This window comes from Papio anubis, chromosome 12 (genome assembly GCF_008728515.1).
Source record: "Papio anubis isolate 15944 chromosome 12, Panubis1.0, whole genome shotgun sequence".
NCBI lineage: Eukaryota > Metazoa > Chordata > Mammalia > Primates > Cercopithecidae > Papio > Papio anubis.
The window spans coordinates 118,597,858-118,616,894 of NC_044987.1; the positions used below are offsets into that span (position 1 = coordinate 118,597,858).

General features: G+C 55.8%; 1 protein-coding gene across 1 annotated transcript; it reads left to right on the plus strand.

Annotated features, from left to right (window-relative positions):
* The first annotated feature begins 532 nt into the window (after window positions 1–532).
* LOC108582143 lies at window positions 533–3,588 on the plus strand. The gene has a single exon (XM_021925433.2). It carries the CDS (start codon window positions 701–703, stop codon window positions 839–841), a length of 141 nt encoding a protein of 46 aa, XP_021781125.1. The 5' UTR covers window positions 533–700; the 3' UTR covers window positions 842–3,588.
* The last annotated feature ends 15,449 nt before the right edge of the window (window positions 3,589–19,037 follow it).

The window sequence follows — 19,037 nt, forward strand, 5'->3', positions numbered from 1 at the left end:
AGGCAGCTGTCAGTAAACCCTAACACCAAGTTTGCAGGATTGAATTAGTGCATAACTACACTCGTGTAAACGCACACACAGCAAGGCACACGTGTGTCAGAAGAAGTATGGAAGGGCACATGCTAATCCTTGTGAGGGTTATTAGTGGCTGAGATTTTATTATTGCAGGTGATTTTTTTCCCCTTTGGGCTTGCTTATCTCTTCTTTCTAAGGTGTGCCTACTGAACACATATTGCTCGTGTAACTCAAATAGATAGATAGATAGATAGTGAGCCGCATGCAAGGCAAGGAGTGAGGTCAGGTGCTTCCTTTTGTTCTGGATCTCTGGAATCAGCCCGAACCCAGGGTCGCCGCTAATGATTGAGGGGAGATTGGGGACGCGTCGAGGTAAAAGACGATGTGTTATTTTTGTAATAAGTGTAAACAAAATGTTTTTAACATGCCTGTTTTCTTACCCCTGCTAAGGTAAAATGAGTGCCTCGGTTTGGGGCCAGCAGGGGGGAGAAGAAGCCAGAGATGCTGAGAAGGAACTTTCTTTTCCCGTTTCAGAGAAAAGGATTTCTGCTTTCAAATCCGCTGTTTCCTGAGGCTGGGTGCTGAGTTCAGCTGCCCCTGGAGGAGCAGCAGCAGCTCTGGGCTGCTGGCAGGGCCGCATCCTCTTCAGTCTGGACAAATTCCCTGCAGCCAGGGGAAGCGGCCCATGCCGGCTGTCCTGGGATGCAACGTCAGACCCGCACGCTGGAATTTGACCCTTTTCCTGCCTGACACCCAGGAAAACAAACCCCAGGGAAGGGATCAATGCCTGCAACCGGAATCCAGAAGAAAGAGGAGTGACAGATAAGCCCGGGGTCACAGGCCAGTGAGGTCAGGACCTCCCAGGGACGGACACACAGCCCAAGGTTTGGGTGTGAGATTTCGGAGCCCCAGGTAATAAAACTAAAGCGGTTAAGGTGCCTGGCAGCTCAGTGCCTCACAGTGCTAGCTGGGGCAAGGATGGGAATTCACCTGAGTTCGCTGTGGTTGCTATTGGCTGAATTATGTCCTCCCAAAATTCATATATTGGAGTGTACCTCGGGATGTGGTACCTCAGGATACCTCAGTACCTCGGGATGTGGTGTTGTGTGGAGAAAGGGTTGTTAGAGAGGTAATTAAGTTAAAATGAGGCCATGAGGGTGGGCCCGAATCCAATTTAATTGGCATCCTTCTGAAAAGGGGAAATTTGGACAGAGAGAGAGAGAAAAGCAGGGAGGGCGCCCTGGAAACAGGAAGGCAGCCACCTCCAAGCCAGGGAGGCCCTGGAGCAGACCCCATCTCAGAGCTCCAGCAGGAACCAACCCTGTCCAACCTTTGTGTTGAACTTCTGGCCTCCAGAGCTGTGACACGATCTACTTCTGTGGTTTAAGCCATGTAGCCTGTGGCACTTGGCACTATACCAGCCCCAGGAAACCCAACACAGTGGCCAAAATAGAGCAGGCAGCTGGCTTGCTAACATCACACAGCACACTGTCAAGAGCGGGGTCTTCAACTCACCACTCAGGGACCCAGTAGTCAGGTGTGGGGTGGAACGCCCTTCCAATATGGCTAGAGCCAGGCTGTCTGGGCCCAATTCCCAGCTTTGTATGTATTACTTAACCTCTCTGTGCCTCAGTTTACCAAACTATAAAATGGGCATAAAGACAGCACCTGCCTGGTGATGCTCTTGGAAGGATGAAAGGAGGAGATGGTGTGGACATCCAGACGGCACCAGGCATCGCCCTGAGAGCTGACCATGCGGGGAATGCTCCATCCTCACGCCAGCCAGGTGTTGCCACCTCTCTCTTGCTGATGGAGACCAGAAGGGTCAGGGCAGAAGGCCGTGCCCGAAGTCTCACAGCCAGGAGCCTGCCTCCCACTGGTCCCTGTGTGGCCAGTGCTGCCCTGGGGGCTGCTGCTGTGCACTGGAGGGGCAGCTGCGCAGAGGAGCCAGAGCAGATGGTGCCGAGGACAGAGCTTGTGGCCCTGCACCGGGCTCCCAGAGGAATGGGTCTCGGAGCTGCTCTGCACAGACCCTGACCTTGAGGAGAGGGAGAGGCACCACTCCCTCCTCCACTCACTCAGGTGAGCACTCAAAGCGCCATAGGTAACCAGGAGCACTGGTTGCCGTGGCGATTTCAGAGGTGAGTCCAGTGTGGACCCTCGCCCTGAGACGGACAGAGTTTGATGGAAGATCCCAGACTCACACATTCACTCACTCACTCATTCCCTCAAGTATTCATCCTGCAAAGCTTCGCTCATTACCTACCTGAGGCCAGGACTCAGTCTCAGAGCCGAGGAGAGCGTGGTTGGGAGGAGCCACAGATGCTCTCCAGCATCCCTGCCCCCAGGTGTCCACACACCTGTGTACTCCCCAACCTGGAGCGTGGCGGGGCTGTGAAGAGGGTGGATGTGCTCTCGTGATGAGGTTACTTTGTATGGCAAAGGTGGCCAGACGTCTGCAGGTGTAATTAAGGTCCAACTGGCTGACCTTGAGTTAATCAAAATGGCGATTATCCTTGGTGGGCCCAAGCTAATCAGGTGAGCCCTTTCAAAATGGCCTTGAAATCAGAGACTCTCCTGCGGGATTTGGAGATCCAGCCCCATGAGGAACGGGGGCAAGGAAATGCAATCTTCCACAACCTCGAGAGCTTGGAAGAGGGTCCCAAACCTCAGAGGAGACCCCAGTTCCAGTTGGCACCTTGACTGCAGCCCCACGAGACAGAAGGCCCAGCTATGCCATGTCCTGACTCCTGACCTGCCCAAACTTTAAGACAATAGATAAATGCCATTTTAAGCTTTTCAACTGGTGACCATTTGTTATGCAGCAACAGAAAACCCACACAGAGGGTACATTTCCTGAGCCAGGCACAGATTCTGTGGTTGAGAAGCTGGGGAGTGGAGGGGGAGAGAGATGCTTCAGGTGTTTGTTCACACCCATTTCACCGTTCAGCCGGCACACGGGCCGAGCTTCCCCTGTGCGCTGGGCATAGGACCCGCGCTGCAGGAGCTCAGTGTGTGGGTGGCCGGAGTCCTAAGGACCAACATGGGGGCCAGTGGAGCTGGCACGAGGTGGCATGGGGAGAGGGGTTTTCAGAAACATCAGGTGCGCCCTGCTGTAGCTGCAGACCCTCAGCTAGGTCTGGGACTGTCATTCTGAACTGGCTACCAGGGTGCTGGGCATGGGATAGCTGTGACCTGGCCAACTGCCCCTGGTCCACTTGAATGTGTGTGCCAGACGTCCACTCTCCCACCTAGGCTCTTTCCCAGGCTTTCAATGCACCCCTCAAACCATCCCAAGTCCCAGCCCCCCACAGTGGGTTGGATCTGCCTGTCTGTTCCCTCAGATGGTCCCCCACGTGACTGGTCAGGTGAGTGCCCAGGGCCTTGCTACGCTGTCCCGAGACCATCCAAGGGGCCGCCCGCCCACGCCACTTGGACAGCACGCAGCCTGGAGGTACTGCCCTGGGCTCCCCCGTGTTTAAACATGACCCCTGACCCTGCCCGCTGCACGGAACACACGGAGCGCTTCAGGGAACGGGGCCACAGCCCAAGCCCTGCTGCCTCCTATGGTCCCACTACCTGCCCAGACGCCTCGTGCTGCATGGGGTTCCCAGAGCTGAGGCAGCCAAGGGTCAGCCCCAGCACTGCCAGCGTTGGGGCCTGCTTGGAGCCTGACATCTTCCACCCCTCCGCACCGGGCTCTTCACACTCGGCTGGGAGCTTTCCCCAGCAATGCCACACTGATCCTGCCCACCACCTCAAATCCAGCCCACTCACTAGACCCACTTCACAGGAAAAGAAACCGAGGCTCAGCTTGAAGATGCCACTTGCCCTGGGACGCTTGGAGAAACAGAAGGAGAGGCCAACAGCTGAACCAATGGTGACCCCAGGCCTTTGCTTACCCCGAGCACCTGCTCATGGGCATTTGGGTGGTTTCCAGCTTGAGGCTGTCACAAATAAAGTCGCTGGGAACCTTCGTGTATGGGATCTGGGGAGGCTGTGCACTTTAATCTCCCTTTGGAGAATACCCAGGAGTGGAACAGCTGAGTCACACAGAGATGGATGTTTAGCTTCGGAAGAATCTGCAGAAGAGGTTTCCAAAGAGCTGGTACCCGTGGTGTGGGAGGGGTCCAGCGGCCCCACATCCTCGCTGGCGCTGAGTCAGTCAGTCATTCTTATTTCAATGTCCTACCAGGCGGGTACTGGGTCACACTCACTGGGGTTCATCGGGGACTCCAGTGACCTGTGCTCGGCCACTTGATGTCCCAGAACTCACTGCAGTTCTGTTCTTCCTTGTCTTTTTTTAAGTCTTTTTCTCCTTGTATTCCATTTTGGAGAATTTCTATGACTGTGTTGTCAAGTTCATTATTCCTTTTTTTTTTTTTTTTTTTTTTTTACACTGTCTCATCTGCTGTTAATCCGTTGTATCACATTGTTTTTCATCTTGGATGCTGCAGATTTTCCGGCGAGCAGCTCAGCGTGGGTTTCCTTCTCATCTCCCAGCCTTTTGCACCTGGGCAGGTGCAGCGCTGGCCTCTGGCCTGGCCGTCGGCCTCCACTCACACCCCCTCCACTCTGTGCTCCCCATGCCCCACGGCTGTGTGCTTTTTTCTAGCCATGCGGAAATTCCTCTGTTGGCTCCCTTTGCATTTCGAAGAAAATTCCTCTCATGGTCTACAGGGTTTTCACAGCGTGGCCTCCACGCGCTCCTTCCTCCCCAAACCCCTCAATGCCCCACGTCTTGACCCCTGGCACACTGGGCCTCTTTTCCTCCCTAAAGCACATCCTACTGAGTCCTCCCACCTCTGAGCTACGCTCATGCCTCTGTTGGGAATCACACACACATTCACACATGCACACACATTCACACACATGTATGCAGGCACAGAAACATCCCCTAAACCTCTCTGCACACAGACACATTCAGATAGACACGTGCACATGCAACGTATGTGCACACACAGACACACAGACACACGCAGGTACGTTCACGCACAAAGCACACACATGGACATGTGTGCACACAGAGATACACATGCATACACAGACATGTACACAGATGAGCATGCATGTGCACATATGCATACGTGTGTGTGCAGGCCCCACATGGCCAACTCCTCTTCCAGGAGACCCTTGACAATTTTTGTAATTGTATTATTTGCTTGTCTGATGAACCTGGATATTTTTTCTTTCCCCCCCACCAGAATCCAGCCTTCTTGAGAGCAGGGCCTAGCACAGAGCAGGTGACCAGCGAATGAATGAATGAATGAATGAATGTGCAGATGGATGGAGGGAAAAGCAGGTAAATAGGCTACACCTGCTCTGTTCAAAGGGGTATGGCTTTGAACCCTGGCCCTTCTGCCCCCACACCGTGGCCACCAGCACGTCATTTAACCTCCTGGCCCCCTGCTTCTGGATGGTAGGATAACTGGATCTCACATGGCCCACGGTGAACGGTTGAGCTGATTCCCTCTCTTTCCCACTGGGCTGCGTGTCCCCTGTCCTGTGGGTCTTGCCCAGACGCCATCGCCTCACAGTGTCTAGCCCCCCGTAGCTGCCCAGCAAGGATTTTGCTGAAAGGATGGCCATCCTGGGGCTGAGGTCCCAGCAACAGCAGCCCTGCCTGTCGAGCTCTCGCTCTCCCTCTCCCCAGCACCTTCTCTCTTATCACTGCCGCTTCCATTTTGCCCTCACTCTCTGCAAAACACCTGCAAGCCCGGGTCTCTTGGGCCCAGGACCTGGGGCCCAGGGAAATGGCTGCTCCACATGCCCTGAGAAGTCAGAAGGCAGGTGTCCAGGTCTAGGGTGTGGCCTGGAGGAACCCGAGCTGCTGGAGACTGGCATGTGCTCACTGCTAGTGACTGGGAAAGCTGTGTGAGCAGGGGCCCTTGCTTTATGGTGATGTGACCACGGTGCAATGGTGGTCCCTGGAGAACTCCATTGTGCTTCTCAGCGGGGTCCCGGGAGGGACAGGGCCCTGTGCTCTCCTTCCAGAGTGAGGCTTGTCCACTTACCTTATGGTGCTAGGAACTGCCTGGAATGGGGGCTGTAGGATCAGGAAGGGGGCTGTGGGGAGGGAGTGTGGGGCCCTGAACAGGACTGCTCTGCTCTGCTGCTCACATCCCGGTAACTCCATGCCTCCGTTTTCTCTCCTGTCAAATGGGTGGCAAAGCCACACCCCTTTGAACAGAATAGCTGCCTGGTCTTCAACGGGTGTGGAACCCAGCAAGTGTTAGCCCTTTCCCAGAAGAATAAAGCAAGAACAGTTTTACTCTTAGCTGATCACAGACACCAAGTCCAAAGGCTGGGATCTACGTGCTGGGATGTCTCCCATCATGCCCACCCAAGAGGGAGCCCCTTGTGCTGCAGTGTAGGGGGGTCTTGACACTCTCACTCTCTCTACCCATCAGTCTTTTCCACCGTCTGCCTACCTGGGGACACAAGGCTCTGGCGCTCAGAGGGTAACGAGGGGCTCCACCCTGGGGCTGGGGGAAGCGGTTTCTTCCTGCATGTCCCTGGAGGTGCCCTGGGTCTCCTCTTCTCCCTGGCGGAGCAGCTTCCACCCAAACCCTGACTCTGATGACTAGAGACGCCATTCAGGTCATCTCTCTGAAGTCCCACCTGTGTCGCCAGGTTTGTCTCTACGGACCAGGGTGCTGATGGGATGAGGCTGTGGATCTGCAGACACAGGACGCACAGGTCTGCGGATGAATTCCTGATCGTGGACATGGACAGGGAGAAGCAAGGAGATCGTAGAAGTTTCTGGATGGAGCCAGTGGAGGGGCGGCAGTGGGATTTACGGAGATGGGGAAGACGGGGGTTGAGTTGCCTGGGAAAGGATTGGACACCCGCTTGGACACATTCTGCTTGACATGTCTGGGAGACCCCAAAGGGAGATGTCAAGTGGACGGCCGGATATGTGGGTCCAGAGTTCAGAGAAGAGGTCACGGCTGGAGAGACAAATTTGGAAGTCATTGGCATAAGGATATTTCAATCCATGGGAACCGATGAGGTCACCCAGTGAGAAGAAGGGTAGAAAGAGAAGAAACCAAGGAACCCCCAAATCCCATGGGACCAGAAGTCCCAGGCGATCAGGGATCATAACGTTCCACGCATCGCTGCACTCCAGCCCCAGAGGCGCGCCCCCTTTTAACAGGCACCCACCAAATCCTTGCTGACTGCAGGAGCAATGATGTCTGGGGGTCTCCAGGAGACCAGCAAGTGGGGCAGCAAGGAAAGCGGGGAGTGGAGAACTGGAGATGCTGGGAGAAGAGAGTGCTGGGAGGATGGAGTGGCCTCCTGGAGGGGAGGGGAGCATGGGACTTAGGATGAGGGCTGGGGTGACTCTGGGGGGATGGTCTCTGAAGGAACCACCTGCATAGGTTTGTGGGCCAAGGCCAGGAAGTCCTTGGGGAAGGGGGAGGGGCAGGGTATGATCACAAGGGGGAAGCAGCAGTATGAGACCTGAGACGGGGCAGATATTTGACACACTGGGAGACTGAGGCCTGGGGAGGGGACATGGCTGCCCAGGCCACATTGCCAGTGAGAGAAGCCAAGACTGGCACCCGGGCAGCTGAAGCCAAAGCACAGAGGCTCAACCTCCAGGACATCTGCGGAACTGTGAGGATCTGCTGCGGCTTTCGGGAGTTTTCTTTCTTTCTCTCTATTTGTGAAATTAAAATTAAATGCTCAAATCAGCTAGGGAAGCAGGGGCACTGGTCCCAACCCCGATAGGACCCACATCTCCCCATGCCCAGCCTCCCCCGAGCCCAGGCAGGGCCCTCTGGATCCCTGCTCTGGCTCAGACTTCCAGGCCCCAGGCCCTGGGGAGGGAGGGCCTAGGACTGAATTCCTAGGGCCGGATGGTGCAGGGTGGGAAGACCCACCTCCTGGGAGGTCGCTGGTTCATGAATTCGAAGGATCTTCCTTTGAATTTTCAAGAGGTGACACCTGAGACCTGCGAGAAAAAGACCGAAACTGCCTGGGAAACCCAAGGCCAGACAAAGGCAAAGGCAGGAGGCTGGTCAGGGCTCAGGAGCGGGGCGAAGCTGGGAGGCCTCAGGAAGGGTGGGCAGGCCAGGCCCACGTGCTCTCAGCTTTCCTGGAGGCCTAAACTCATGGGCCCCCAGGGCCCAAATGCACCATTCACAGCACTGCCTAAAGAAAGGGGCAGGGAGGAAGGGGCAGGCCCTACCCCAAAAGTCAGGACTTGGAGCCTGCTTGTTCCCTCCAGGTTTGGTGCGGGGCTCCCAGCATTGAACTGAGGAGGGGACCACACCTCATCCAGGGGAATAGATGAGGTCACCCCGGGAGAAGAAGGAGAGAGAGAAAAGAGAAGAAACAAAGGAACCCCCAAATCCCAAGGACCAGAAGCCCCAGGCAATCAGGTGCTAGAAGCCCCACATTGAACTTGCCGGGGAGGCTTACAAGTGGGTGCCACAAAAGACCAGAGACCTACCGAGGCAGAGGTTTGCATCCTATGACCACACCCTCGCCTGGGAACTCAAGGGGTATGTGGGCATCGGACTGCCCCAGGCAGTTGGACTGCTGCTGTGTGACCATGGGCGGCTCACAGCCCTCTTTGAGCCTGGGCATCTAGGAGCAAAGTCCCTTGGAGTGAGTGCTCAGCACCTAGCGAGGACACGCTCCCTTAAAGAGTTGCCCATATCCTTACCCTGGGCCAGATGTTGGGAATTTGAGCTGCCGGCACAGGTCAGGGGCCAGCTCGGGGCAGGCACGGGGTGGGAGGGTCCACCCAGGAGCAAACTGCATTCTTGAAAGTTTTTTTTTTTTAAATGGTCTGCCCTCTTGTCCTTCCCCTTTTGTGTTTGTCCCTTTCTTCTTCTGCCACCCTCTTCTGAGGCTTTTAGGACCTTCAAATTAGTTGAATACTGGGACAACAACGGGTTTGGAAACACACAAGTCAACTCTAATTTGATCCTCCACGTTCGGAGGAAGAGACAAGACCTTTGTCCCCCGGGGCAGTGCCTCTGCCACCGAAGTGACGTTTCAGAAGTCTTCCAACAGCTCGGATTCTCTGGCAGTCCCCCTTTGCATAATCCACCAAAATCTGCCACACAAAAGCCACTTGGGAGTGAATTTGGGATATAGGGAACATGGAGGAAGGTGTTCTGTTGAGACAGATGTTCTCAGGACATCCACAGCCTCAGATCACACCAAGAAGAGCAGGAGCTCGTGTTTGGGCTCTGAACCCAAACCAGCAGCGACTTGAACCAGAATGTGGGGCTGGGATTCTCCCAGGTGTGGGCTTGTATGGGCTTCTGGGCAACCCCATCTCAGCAGAGCGTTGGGAAACCCAGCTAGGGCTGTCTTGTCTGTGGGATGGCAGGGGTGTCTCTGCTCAGGCAAGGTGTGGGGGCCGCTGACCACTCGGCCCAGAGCTTTGGTGGCCCACGGTGCAGAGTGTCCAAGTATGACCCAAGGGGCCTTCCCAGCCTGGGGCCACTGACGGGCAGGTGACACAGATACCTTGCCTGGCTTGGTGGACCTACAAATTGTATCATGGATTTGTTAGCCATTCAGCAACAGTCTGCTAAATGATGAGTGACAGCCAGCACCCTAGGAATTGCAGGTGTAACAGCAAATGGGACAAAGATGCCGCCCTGACAGGGCTTACCGTGGAAGAGACGGGAAATCCAGACCCACAGCTAAGGGCAGGGCCAGAGGGTGCTGAGTGCTGGACAAAGTGAGACGAGGGAAGCGGGTGCGGACTGAATTGCAACCCCCCTCCAACACGATGTTTATGTTGAAGTCTTAACCTCCAGGACCCCGGAACAATTCCTGGTTTGGAGACAGGGCCTTTACAGCCGTCACCAAGCTCAGAGGAGGCCATTCGCGTGGGCCCTGATCCAATGTGACTGCAGTGCTACTAAAAGGGGGAAGTTCAGGCACAGAGGCCGCACGGGAGGGAAGCTGATGTGGAGACACACAGGTCTTCTGCAAGCCAAGGAGAGGAACCTGGGCCAGTTCCTTCCCCACAGCCTTGGAAGGAGCCTGCCCTGCCGATACCTTGATCTTCAACTTTGATTTCTATCAGTTAAGCTGCCTGGTCTGCGGATCTTTCGGCCCAGCATGTGGGGTTTGTACTCCACATGTCTCCAGGGCTCTGCAGCCCAGCACCGGGGACCCCACCCTTGTTATGACCTCCACTTTCCAGAGGAGGAAACTGAGGCTCACAGAGGTGGAGTCACTTGGACAAGCCCCACAGACCATGGCCCAGGCTTGCTAGACTCTAGGGACAGGGCCCTTCCTTCCCCTTGATGGGGCCACTGACCTCGCCACGTGAACAGTGTTGGTGCAGCAGGGAATGAACCAGCTCACGTGCCTGGCCCACTGGCCAGACCACAGCATAGCTCTAGCTGCCCCGTCCCTGGCTGCACTGCTCACACCCGACAGAGGCAGACAGGTGTAGACACAGCTGCCCAGCCCTGCCACCCGGCATCCCAGGAATGTGGTCAGCCACCCACACCACTGCCCCCACCCCAGTCAGGCGTGCTGTGTCAGCCCTGGGCCCTCCTGCCCTTCCCTCCAAGCCCCTCAGGTTGCCCAACTCCCAGGGTCATGGCGTTCACTGTTCATCCCAGGGGAAGAAAGGCCGGGACCAGGGGCTGGCCCTGGGCCTGCATCAACCAAGGCTCCTGCTCTAAGGGCCTGACAGCTGCTGCTTTGCCCTTAGAGGAGCCTTTTAGAGAGACAGGAGGAAAGAGAGAGCAAGAGAGAGTGAGAGAGAGGGACTGAGAGAGAGAGAGACAGGGAGAGAGGGAGAGAGAGAGAGACAGAGAGAAACAGAGAGAAAGGGAGAGAGAGACAGAGACAGAGGCAGAGACAGAGAGACAGAGAGAAAGGGAGAGAGAGGCAGAGACAGAGAACGCTCCAACCAAATATCCTGTTCCAGGTTTGAGCACAGCTTGGAGGTGTCCCCCTGCTAGGTGAGGGGTTCCACACTCCAATGTGTCTCTTCAGTGAAGAATCCCCTAAAAGCCCTCTGGAGAACTGTGGGTGCTTCTCCCACCCACCCCATCTTGTCCGGAGCCTTGCTGATTCAATACCGGGCTCCCCTGAATAAGCCTCCGGAGACTGCAAGCCTCCGGCAGAGGGCGGGCACAAGTACAGGCACCAGGTTTGGCCGCCAGGTTGACCCTCAGGCTGGGTCTGGGGGGGGCAGGAAGGTCACGCCCTTCCTTTGAAGACAAGGGGCCAACTGGGGTGGGGAGGGGGCTTCCCTCTGAACACCTCCTCCTGCCCTCCCCTGCTGCACTGGGGGCCCAGCGACTGCCTTTCCTCATGCAAACCAGGATGTACGGCCTGATCCACGAAGGAGAGCCTGACATGGGGGCAGGCGAGTCCTGACTGCAGGGGAGATGTGCAAGCGAGGAAGGGTGGTCCTGAGGAATGGGGGTCCGCAGGGGGACTTCAGCCTCCAGAGCCAGGTGGCCACAGCTCCCCAAGGTCACATCCCACCCCTCAGTCCAAAGCGCAGGGTCTGATCCCAGTGAGGCCCCAAAAAGGCTGGGCCTGTGCGGACACACTTCTCGCTTATGGCTTCCACTAACCCCACAAAGAAGACAGCTCCATCTCACAGATGAGGAACCTCAGTCATGAGAGGTTAAACGACTAGGGTGAGGGCACGGGATTGCAGTGGGCAAAGCCAGCCAGGCTCCTTCCGCGGTGTACCCTGGCACTCAGAGGAGCCTCTGAGTACAAAACCAGGATTGCACTGAGACAGCCCTGCCGTTTCCGCGTGGACGTGGAATGAAGTCAGCCCTGGCGATGCCAGACAGAGACAGGCGGAGAGTCGATGGGAGCCTCCCGGCTCCTAGTGGCTCAGGTGTGGCCCGGTGTGAAAACCTCAGCCGTCCCAGAACTGAGGTGCTGAAGGCTCCTCTTGTTCCTTGATCAGCCAGACATTGGCTCCAGGACCAAGGCGGGGCCCACGTAGGGTCTGGTTGGTGGGGTGGGCCTGCCCACGGCCCTGACAGCCCCCGTTGTCCTAGGCAGGGAGTGGGGGACAGGTCTTCAGGGCCTGGAGAGGTATTCCCAGGACAGGCGGGCTGGGGTGTGTGGGCGCTCCCGGGAGGTCCTGGCAGCCGCCGAGTGCAGACCAGGCTTGCAGACAAAGGAGAGAGTGCAGACGCGGTCAGCCCCCAGACCCACCGCCGGCGCCCCGGTGCCCTGGGCTCTGCGTCTAAGGAAGCCCCTTACCCCTTGGGTTTGCCTCTTTTCTTTGGAAACATAGCAAGACAGATGAGCCAGATTTCCTGCTGCACTCTGTACAGACGTCCCCACACGCCCCCAGGGTCCTCCCAGGGACCACCCCAAGGCTCCATCTCCCCCCTCCACCCCTTGCAAGGCACATATTTACGCCCCCTCCCAGGAGGACCTCTGCATCCCTGAACCTAGTGGGAGTCCATTAGCCCACCTTTGTCCTGCAGGGAACTCTGTCACTCCCAGCTCTAGAGCCCCTGCTGGCTCCTGCTGTCTGCAGAACAAAGCCCGGAGACCTCCCACACCTGGCCTTCCCAGCCTCATCCTGAGGCACTGAGCCCTCCACGCCCAAGGCCTCCAGCACACTCGTCATCTTTCCCCTGGAGGCCCCACACCCCGCCAAGGCCCTGCACCTCCCTGCATCCGAGCTTCCCAGCTGGACCCCTCTTTCTGCCAGCAGTGACTCCCCTTAAGACCCAAATTAGCACCCCCTCCTCCACGAAGTCTTCCAGTTGTCCTGGTGGTGCCTTCTGCCTGTCCCTTCTACTTAGAGCCCTGGAGTGGCTGAATACTGCACGCTTTCGCCCCCCAACACCAAAGAGTACGGCCAGGGGAACCCATGAGTGTGACCTCATTTGCAAAAGGAATCGTTGCGCCTGCAGAGACGGCAAAAGATCTCAAGATGAGATCATCCTGAACTAGGGTGGGCCCTAAATCCAATAACAAGCGTCCTTATGAGAAGAAGAAAGGACAAGGAGAGACTGGGGAGAGGGTCTGCTGTGCCAAGCTGGCTTTGAGGCCAAGCAAGAAGCCAATGACTTTGGCGGACCTTGGCCACACCTTGGCTGTGGACCCGGCCCAGGCCCACTGCTCCCACCTCTTGCTTTCCTCAGAGAGGCCCACGAACAGCAAGGCCACATGATGATGGAGGCGGAGGGTGAGGCGATGAGGCCACAAACCAGGGGAAGCCAAGGGCAGCTGAAGCCACCAGAGAGGAGCCAGGGATGGGTTCTTCCTCACAGCCCTCGGAGACGCCAACTCCGATGACACCTGGATCTCCACTCCTGGCCTCCGGAACTGTGCAAGACTAAGTTTCTGCCTCTTTCTGTAGGAAGCCACCCAGGGTGTGGTGACTTGTCCAGCAGCCCCTGACACTCTGGCAAGCTCTATCCCCTCGTCCCCTCCTCCCAGCAGCTGTGACCTCACGTTCCTCTCCTGGACTCTGTTGGATTCATGACAAGAATATCTCAATAAAAGCATGTTAAAGGAATGATCTGTCGGGGTGCTTCACCACCTCACGCTTCCAGCTGAAGGCTCAGCTCCTCCCAGGGGCTTATCTGGATGGTTCATCCAATTTCTTGCAAACATAATAAGAGCAGGAAGCCAGGTGCGTAAGAATGAATGATGTACCGATCAGGATTCCAGCTAGGCTATTATAATGAAGACTGCAAAATACAGTAGCAGAAGCCCAGCTGTTGATTTCTTTTTCCTATAGGACCCCACACAGTCAATCCAGGACAAATATGGCAGTGTGGGCTGGGCGTGGTGGCTCACTCTTGTAATCCTAGCACTTTGGGAGGCTGAGGCAGGTGCATCACCTGAGGTCAGGAGTTCCAGGCCAGCCTACCAACATGGTGAAATCTTGTCTCTACTAAAAATACAAAAAATTAGCCGGGCGTTGGGGCAGACACCTGTAATCCCAGCTACTTGGGAGGCTGAGGCAGGAGAATCGCTTGAACCTGGGAGGCAGAGGTTGCAGTGAGCCAAGATCGCGCCATTGCACTCCAGCCTGGGCAGCAAGAGTGAAACTCCATCTCAAAAACAACGACAAAAAACAAACAAACACAAAACAAATATGGCAGTATGATACTGGTGACCCAGGTTCTCTCACACCTGAGGGTTGCCCTGTCTACAAGGGCCAAATTGACTCATGCCTCATTTATACCCCAGCCTGTGGAAGGGGGAGAAGAAGGGAAAAGCTCATTGGTCTGAGGTAGGATGTAGCCACTGCACATGACTCCTTCACTCACAGATCTATCATGCTGCCCAGCACCATCGAGGACAGCTCACAGTCCATTCGCCCAGAGTATGGCATGGCCAGACCTAGCCACAAGAAGTCTGGGAAATGAAGCTTTCGCCAGGCACCCGCCGCCCAGCTCAATTTGCTCTCTGTGGAGCAGTTCTCAAAGTGTGGTTTCAGGAGGCCTGAGAGGTTGCAGTTAATTTCATGAAGACACTGAGGCATGAATTGTCTTTTTTCTTTTCATTCTCTCATGACTGTGCAGTGGAGTTTCCCAGAGGCCATAGGACCCATGATGACACTGTCACTCTGAGAGCTAACAGAATGCGTGCTTGCAGAGTCATGCATTTTACAAATTTCTATGTTTTCATTTCTAACTCAGTAAATATCAGTAGGTAAAACCCATAACAACAAAATCTCTCTGGGTCTTCAATAACTTTTAAGAGGCAAATGGGTCCCAACACCAGAAATTTTACAAACTGCTGAAATAGAAGAATAAAAACAGATATTGGGCATTAGGCTGGCAGAAATAGATGCTACAGGCCAGGCAAGGTGGGTCATGCCTGTAATCCCAGCACTTCAGGAGGCTGACGTGGGTGGATCACCTGGGATCAGGAGTTTGAGAACAGCCTGGTCAACATGTTGAAACCCCATCTCTACTAAAAATACAAAAATTAGCTGGGTGTGGTGGGTGTCTGTAATCCCAGCTACTCAGGAGTCTGAGACAGGAGAATCGCTTGAACCCAGGACGTGGAGGTTGCAGTGAGCCGAGATCGCACCACTGCACTCCAGCCTGACGGCAGAGTAAGACTCCATCTCAAGGCAGGCGGATCACCTGAGGTTAGGAGTTTGAGACCAACCTGACCAACATGGAGAAACCCCATCTCTACTAAAAATACAAAATTAGCTGGATGTGATGGCGCATGCCTGTAATCCCAGCTACTTGGGAGGCTGAGGCAGGAGAATTGCTCGAACCAGGGAGGTGGAGGTTGCGGTGAGCCAAGATCACACCACTGCACTCCAGCCTGGGCAACAAGAGTGAAACTCCATCTCAAAAAAAAAAAAAAAAAAAAGAAAAGAAAAGAAAGTAGATGCTACGACTGGAAATCTACATGAATTTGTCAGGCCGCCCTCTGCTGCATACTCAAAGCCTCATGAAACCACCTAGGAGACCAGAGTCTGGCTCATAGAAATTTGGGAACAGATACATTTCTTACCAGTCCTGATCCTAACCACTGCAGCAATGACTCAGTGCCTGCCCCGGTGCTCAGTAATCCGCCCGCATTTCGTTGTTGAAGCCTTCTCACACCAGTCCCTGTGAGCGTGCTGCACCTGGGTGTGCCCTTCCCCTATAGCAACAGGCAGAGAAAGGTTCCAGTCCTCATCTTGCCACTCCCAAATTGTGGGACGCTTTGCAGATTACTCTGAACCTCAGTTTTCTCATCTTTAAAATGGGGCTTGTCAAGGGGTCACAGGAAGCTGTTTGCACAGTTCTAATTCGGAAGTTCCATAAAAAGTCCACCCCAGCCATGCACATGGTAGGTGTGTTGGCAGAGAAGTCCCTGCCGGGGAAGATTCAAGCTTCTGAAATGCTCCGAAATCTCACTCTGCATCTCACCAGCCTTCCATGACTCCCCACGGCTTGGGACACCTCCTCACTTTGGCATTCAAGGTCTTCCTCATCCTGGCCTCAACCTACCTTGCAAAAGCACTTTCTAGACAGCTTTGAAATCTGGCTTCTGATCGTCTAATTTCCCCAAGTAGGGGGTCTTCCCCTGAAGAGCAGGCCCATTCTGTCAGCTACACAATCACTTCATCTGGGGAGGGGAGGCCGGAAGCTGGCCCATTAACCACGCTCTCCCCAATGAGCATTTGTAAACACATGCCTTCTTTATAACATCAGCAAATAGAACATGTTTTCCTACTTAACAGGAAATGCAGCAGAATAGCTGGGTTCCCCAACAGGGGCCCCAGCCGTTTCATGCACGTGGCATATGAAGCTAGGACAAGGCCAGTGACCAAGAGGGGTGGCCAAGGCCCTCTGGTTTGCAGGAGAAGTTCCCAGCAGTTTGCACGTGTCCGCCCCCCCCCCACCCCCAACCCTGGCCAGGAAGGGGCCCCACCTCCTCCCACGGCCCTGTCTTTGTCCCCAGCAGGGCTGCCTGCTTACACTGGAAGGCTGCAGTTCTTTCCCTGGAACTGGAATCAGCCCGGGCTATAGGCAAAGAAATTCATTTCTAACTATGCAAGCCCTTTCACTGCGACAAGACCTTGAATGTCAACCTTGGAAGCCCACGGGCTATTGTCAGGAGCTCCAGCCCAGCCTCAGATTGACACAATTGCACCAAAACCCCGAACGGTCTGGGGGGGGGAAAAAATTCCCTGCTCCTCCTCCCTCGGGGGAGGGGGCCCTCGCAAGGTAGGCGGTGGCTGCAGGCAGCTGAGGCTGCGCCATTCACGGCTGCAGGACCAAGGCCCCACGCGGAGCGGAGACCGGGCAGCCACAGCCGCTGATTGGGCGTCGCGGCCGGGGGCTCAGCCAATCGGCTGTCTGGGAAGCGGGGCCATTCATGAAAGCGCAGCGGAGAGGAAGCGCGGGGGCGGGGAGGCCGGGTTATCACCGCACCTCGCCGGCCCCATCACGGCGGCCGCGCCTTCTGCCCGGCCATGCTGCGGCTCGAGCGGCGCGGGCTGCTCGCAGGGAGGACCCCCGCCAGAGGCTGCGGAAGAGGCCAGGCTTTCTGGAAGCGCCTCCCAGGCAGGGCCTGGCAGCCAAACGCCGCCTGCTTCGGTCAACTGTGGCCATGAAGTCATTTTTTTCCCCTGCTGATTGAAATCATCTGTTTTCAGTTCCCTGACAAATTCATTGAGTTCCCTCTGAGGCTGGGGCCCCTCGGCTGCCGAGTCTCAGTGTGTAGCTGCAGCCCAGACCCACACAATTTCATCTTCTTGGATTTACATGGTCTCCGGTTTCCAGAGCCCCAGTGAAAGACGCATTTGTGTAGGAGATGTGGGGTTGGGTTTAGCAGCCCTGGCCCTGGGGAGAATGCCTCTAAGATGGCTATCTGCTGGGCTCTGGGCCCCAAACGCTGGCCCTCGGATCTGTAAGTTTCCTGGGGCCCCAGATGACGACATGGCCAGGAACAGCCCAGAATCCTCCACATCAGCTCTCTGAAAAGGGAAACGGCCCCGTGGAATGCTGGCCTCTCCTTCCAGGATGAGCACTCATTTCCTCTTGGGATCTAGCAAGTGGCTTAAAAATACACTCATGCAAAGGGCCCACGTAGAGCTGTACTTGTGGGGAGGGAGGGGTCTGCTTTTCCCTGACCTCAGGGAGGTGTGGGGTGGCAGGCTGCTGACGAGGGCCCCGACCCCACCGCCTTGCCTGTGTCCTCCTCTGTAAAATGGGCACAGGAGCGCCTAGCCCTTGATCATGCATGCGCCCAGGAAAGTCACAAATGCAGGGGCCCAGCACAGTGCCTGGTATGTGACCAGAGCTTAGTCACCAACATCGGTTGTTGTTGGTGACATGAGCAGTGACATAGAGGTCAAAAGCGATGCTCAATTCCATTTCCGGGCGCGACACAGCCCCAGCAGGGGGCGCTGGGCTCTGGAGTCCTGGGGACCCCTGCTTCTCACGCCACTGTCACCCCCAGCGACATACCTGAGCCACTGGGAGCATGAGCACCAGGGAACTTTTTCTCAATGGGAAGATTTCTTCACAGCAAGTGTTTCGCAAACCTCTCTGGGGCTGTCAATAATGAGTCCTTGCTTCTTGACTTCCAAGTGTGTTACATAAGCCTAAGAGGTTGGTCAAAACACAGACACGTACACACACACACACACACAAATGTGGCTGGAGAGAGTGGATGGGCAGGCTGTGCAGCTGTTCAAACTTTCTCAGCCACCTTCCCAGGCCACGAGGACTCCCTGCTCATGGGCCTGTCGGAACTGTGCTAGGGAATGTGAGGTATGAGATCCGGGAGAGGAGAGCCTGGGAAGCCAGGGCTGCAGGGGAGGCGGAGGGCGGGGCCCCACATGGCTTTTCCCACAGGCAGGACCTTGGGTTCCACCCCAGCAGCCTCTGTGTTTGGTGGGGGGCAGAGAAGGGTGCCCCTGCCCGTGGACCCCTCACGTTGGCTCTGCAGCACCCATGCTGGAAGAGGGTGCGCACAGAGGGACGGGGACACCAAGACCTGGGGTTGGACAAAATTGTTGTCCCCCACAGCTGATCCCTCCACAGGCCATGTAAGCCAGGGAGGTGGGGGCTGCCCAGCACAAATAGAAGAAGCAGACAGAGGAGCTGGGCGGCCTGGGGCAGCCGGATCCTACTACTCCTCATTTCTGCTCTGGGCTGAACCGGCTTTCCTTTTCTTCTGTTGTTTTAAACGGATGGTGCTGGGGTAGAAAGGCCCATGAATCTCCTCTGTGTTCTGGTTTCCACAATGCAGACAAAACTTAAAAATTCTCAGGGGCTGCTCGTTTTAGCGTGGGTGGCAGAGGCCTGGAGAAGCCTGAGGACACTTCAGACTCACCACCTCCCTGGACCTTCCCTTCCCGACATACAAAATGGTGACTATAATGGAGGCTCTGCACTCAGCCCCTGGAAACAGGCCAGAAGCGCTTTACTACAGTGCTAACATAGCACGTTTTGCTCACAGAAGTTGTGGGCATGATTAGAAAGTGTATCGGTCAGAATGCACTATGCCATGCTATGGCAACAAACAGGCCCCCACATCTCAATGGCTGCCAGCAGGGTCAGCAAATGGTTTCTGTA

Coding starts and splice junctions, on each gene's coding strand:
- LOC108582143 (XM_021925433.2), top strand. CDS start 701: ATGCCGGCTGTCCTGGGATGCAACGTCAGACCCGCACGCTGGAATTTG.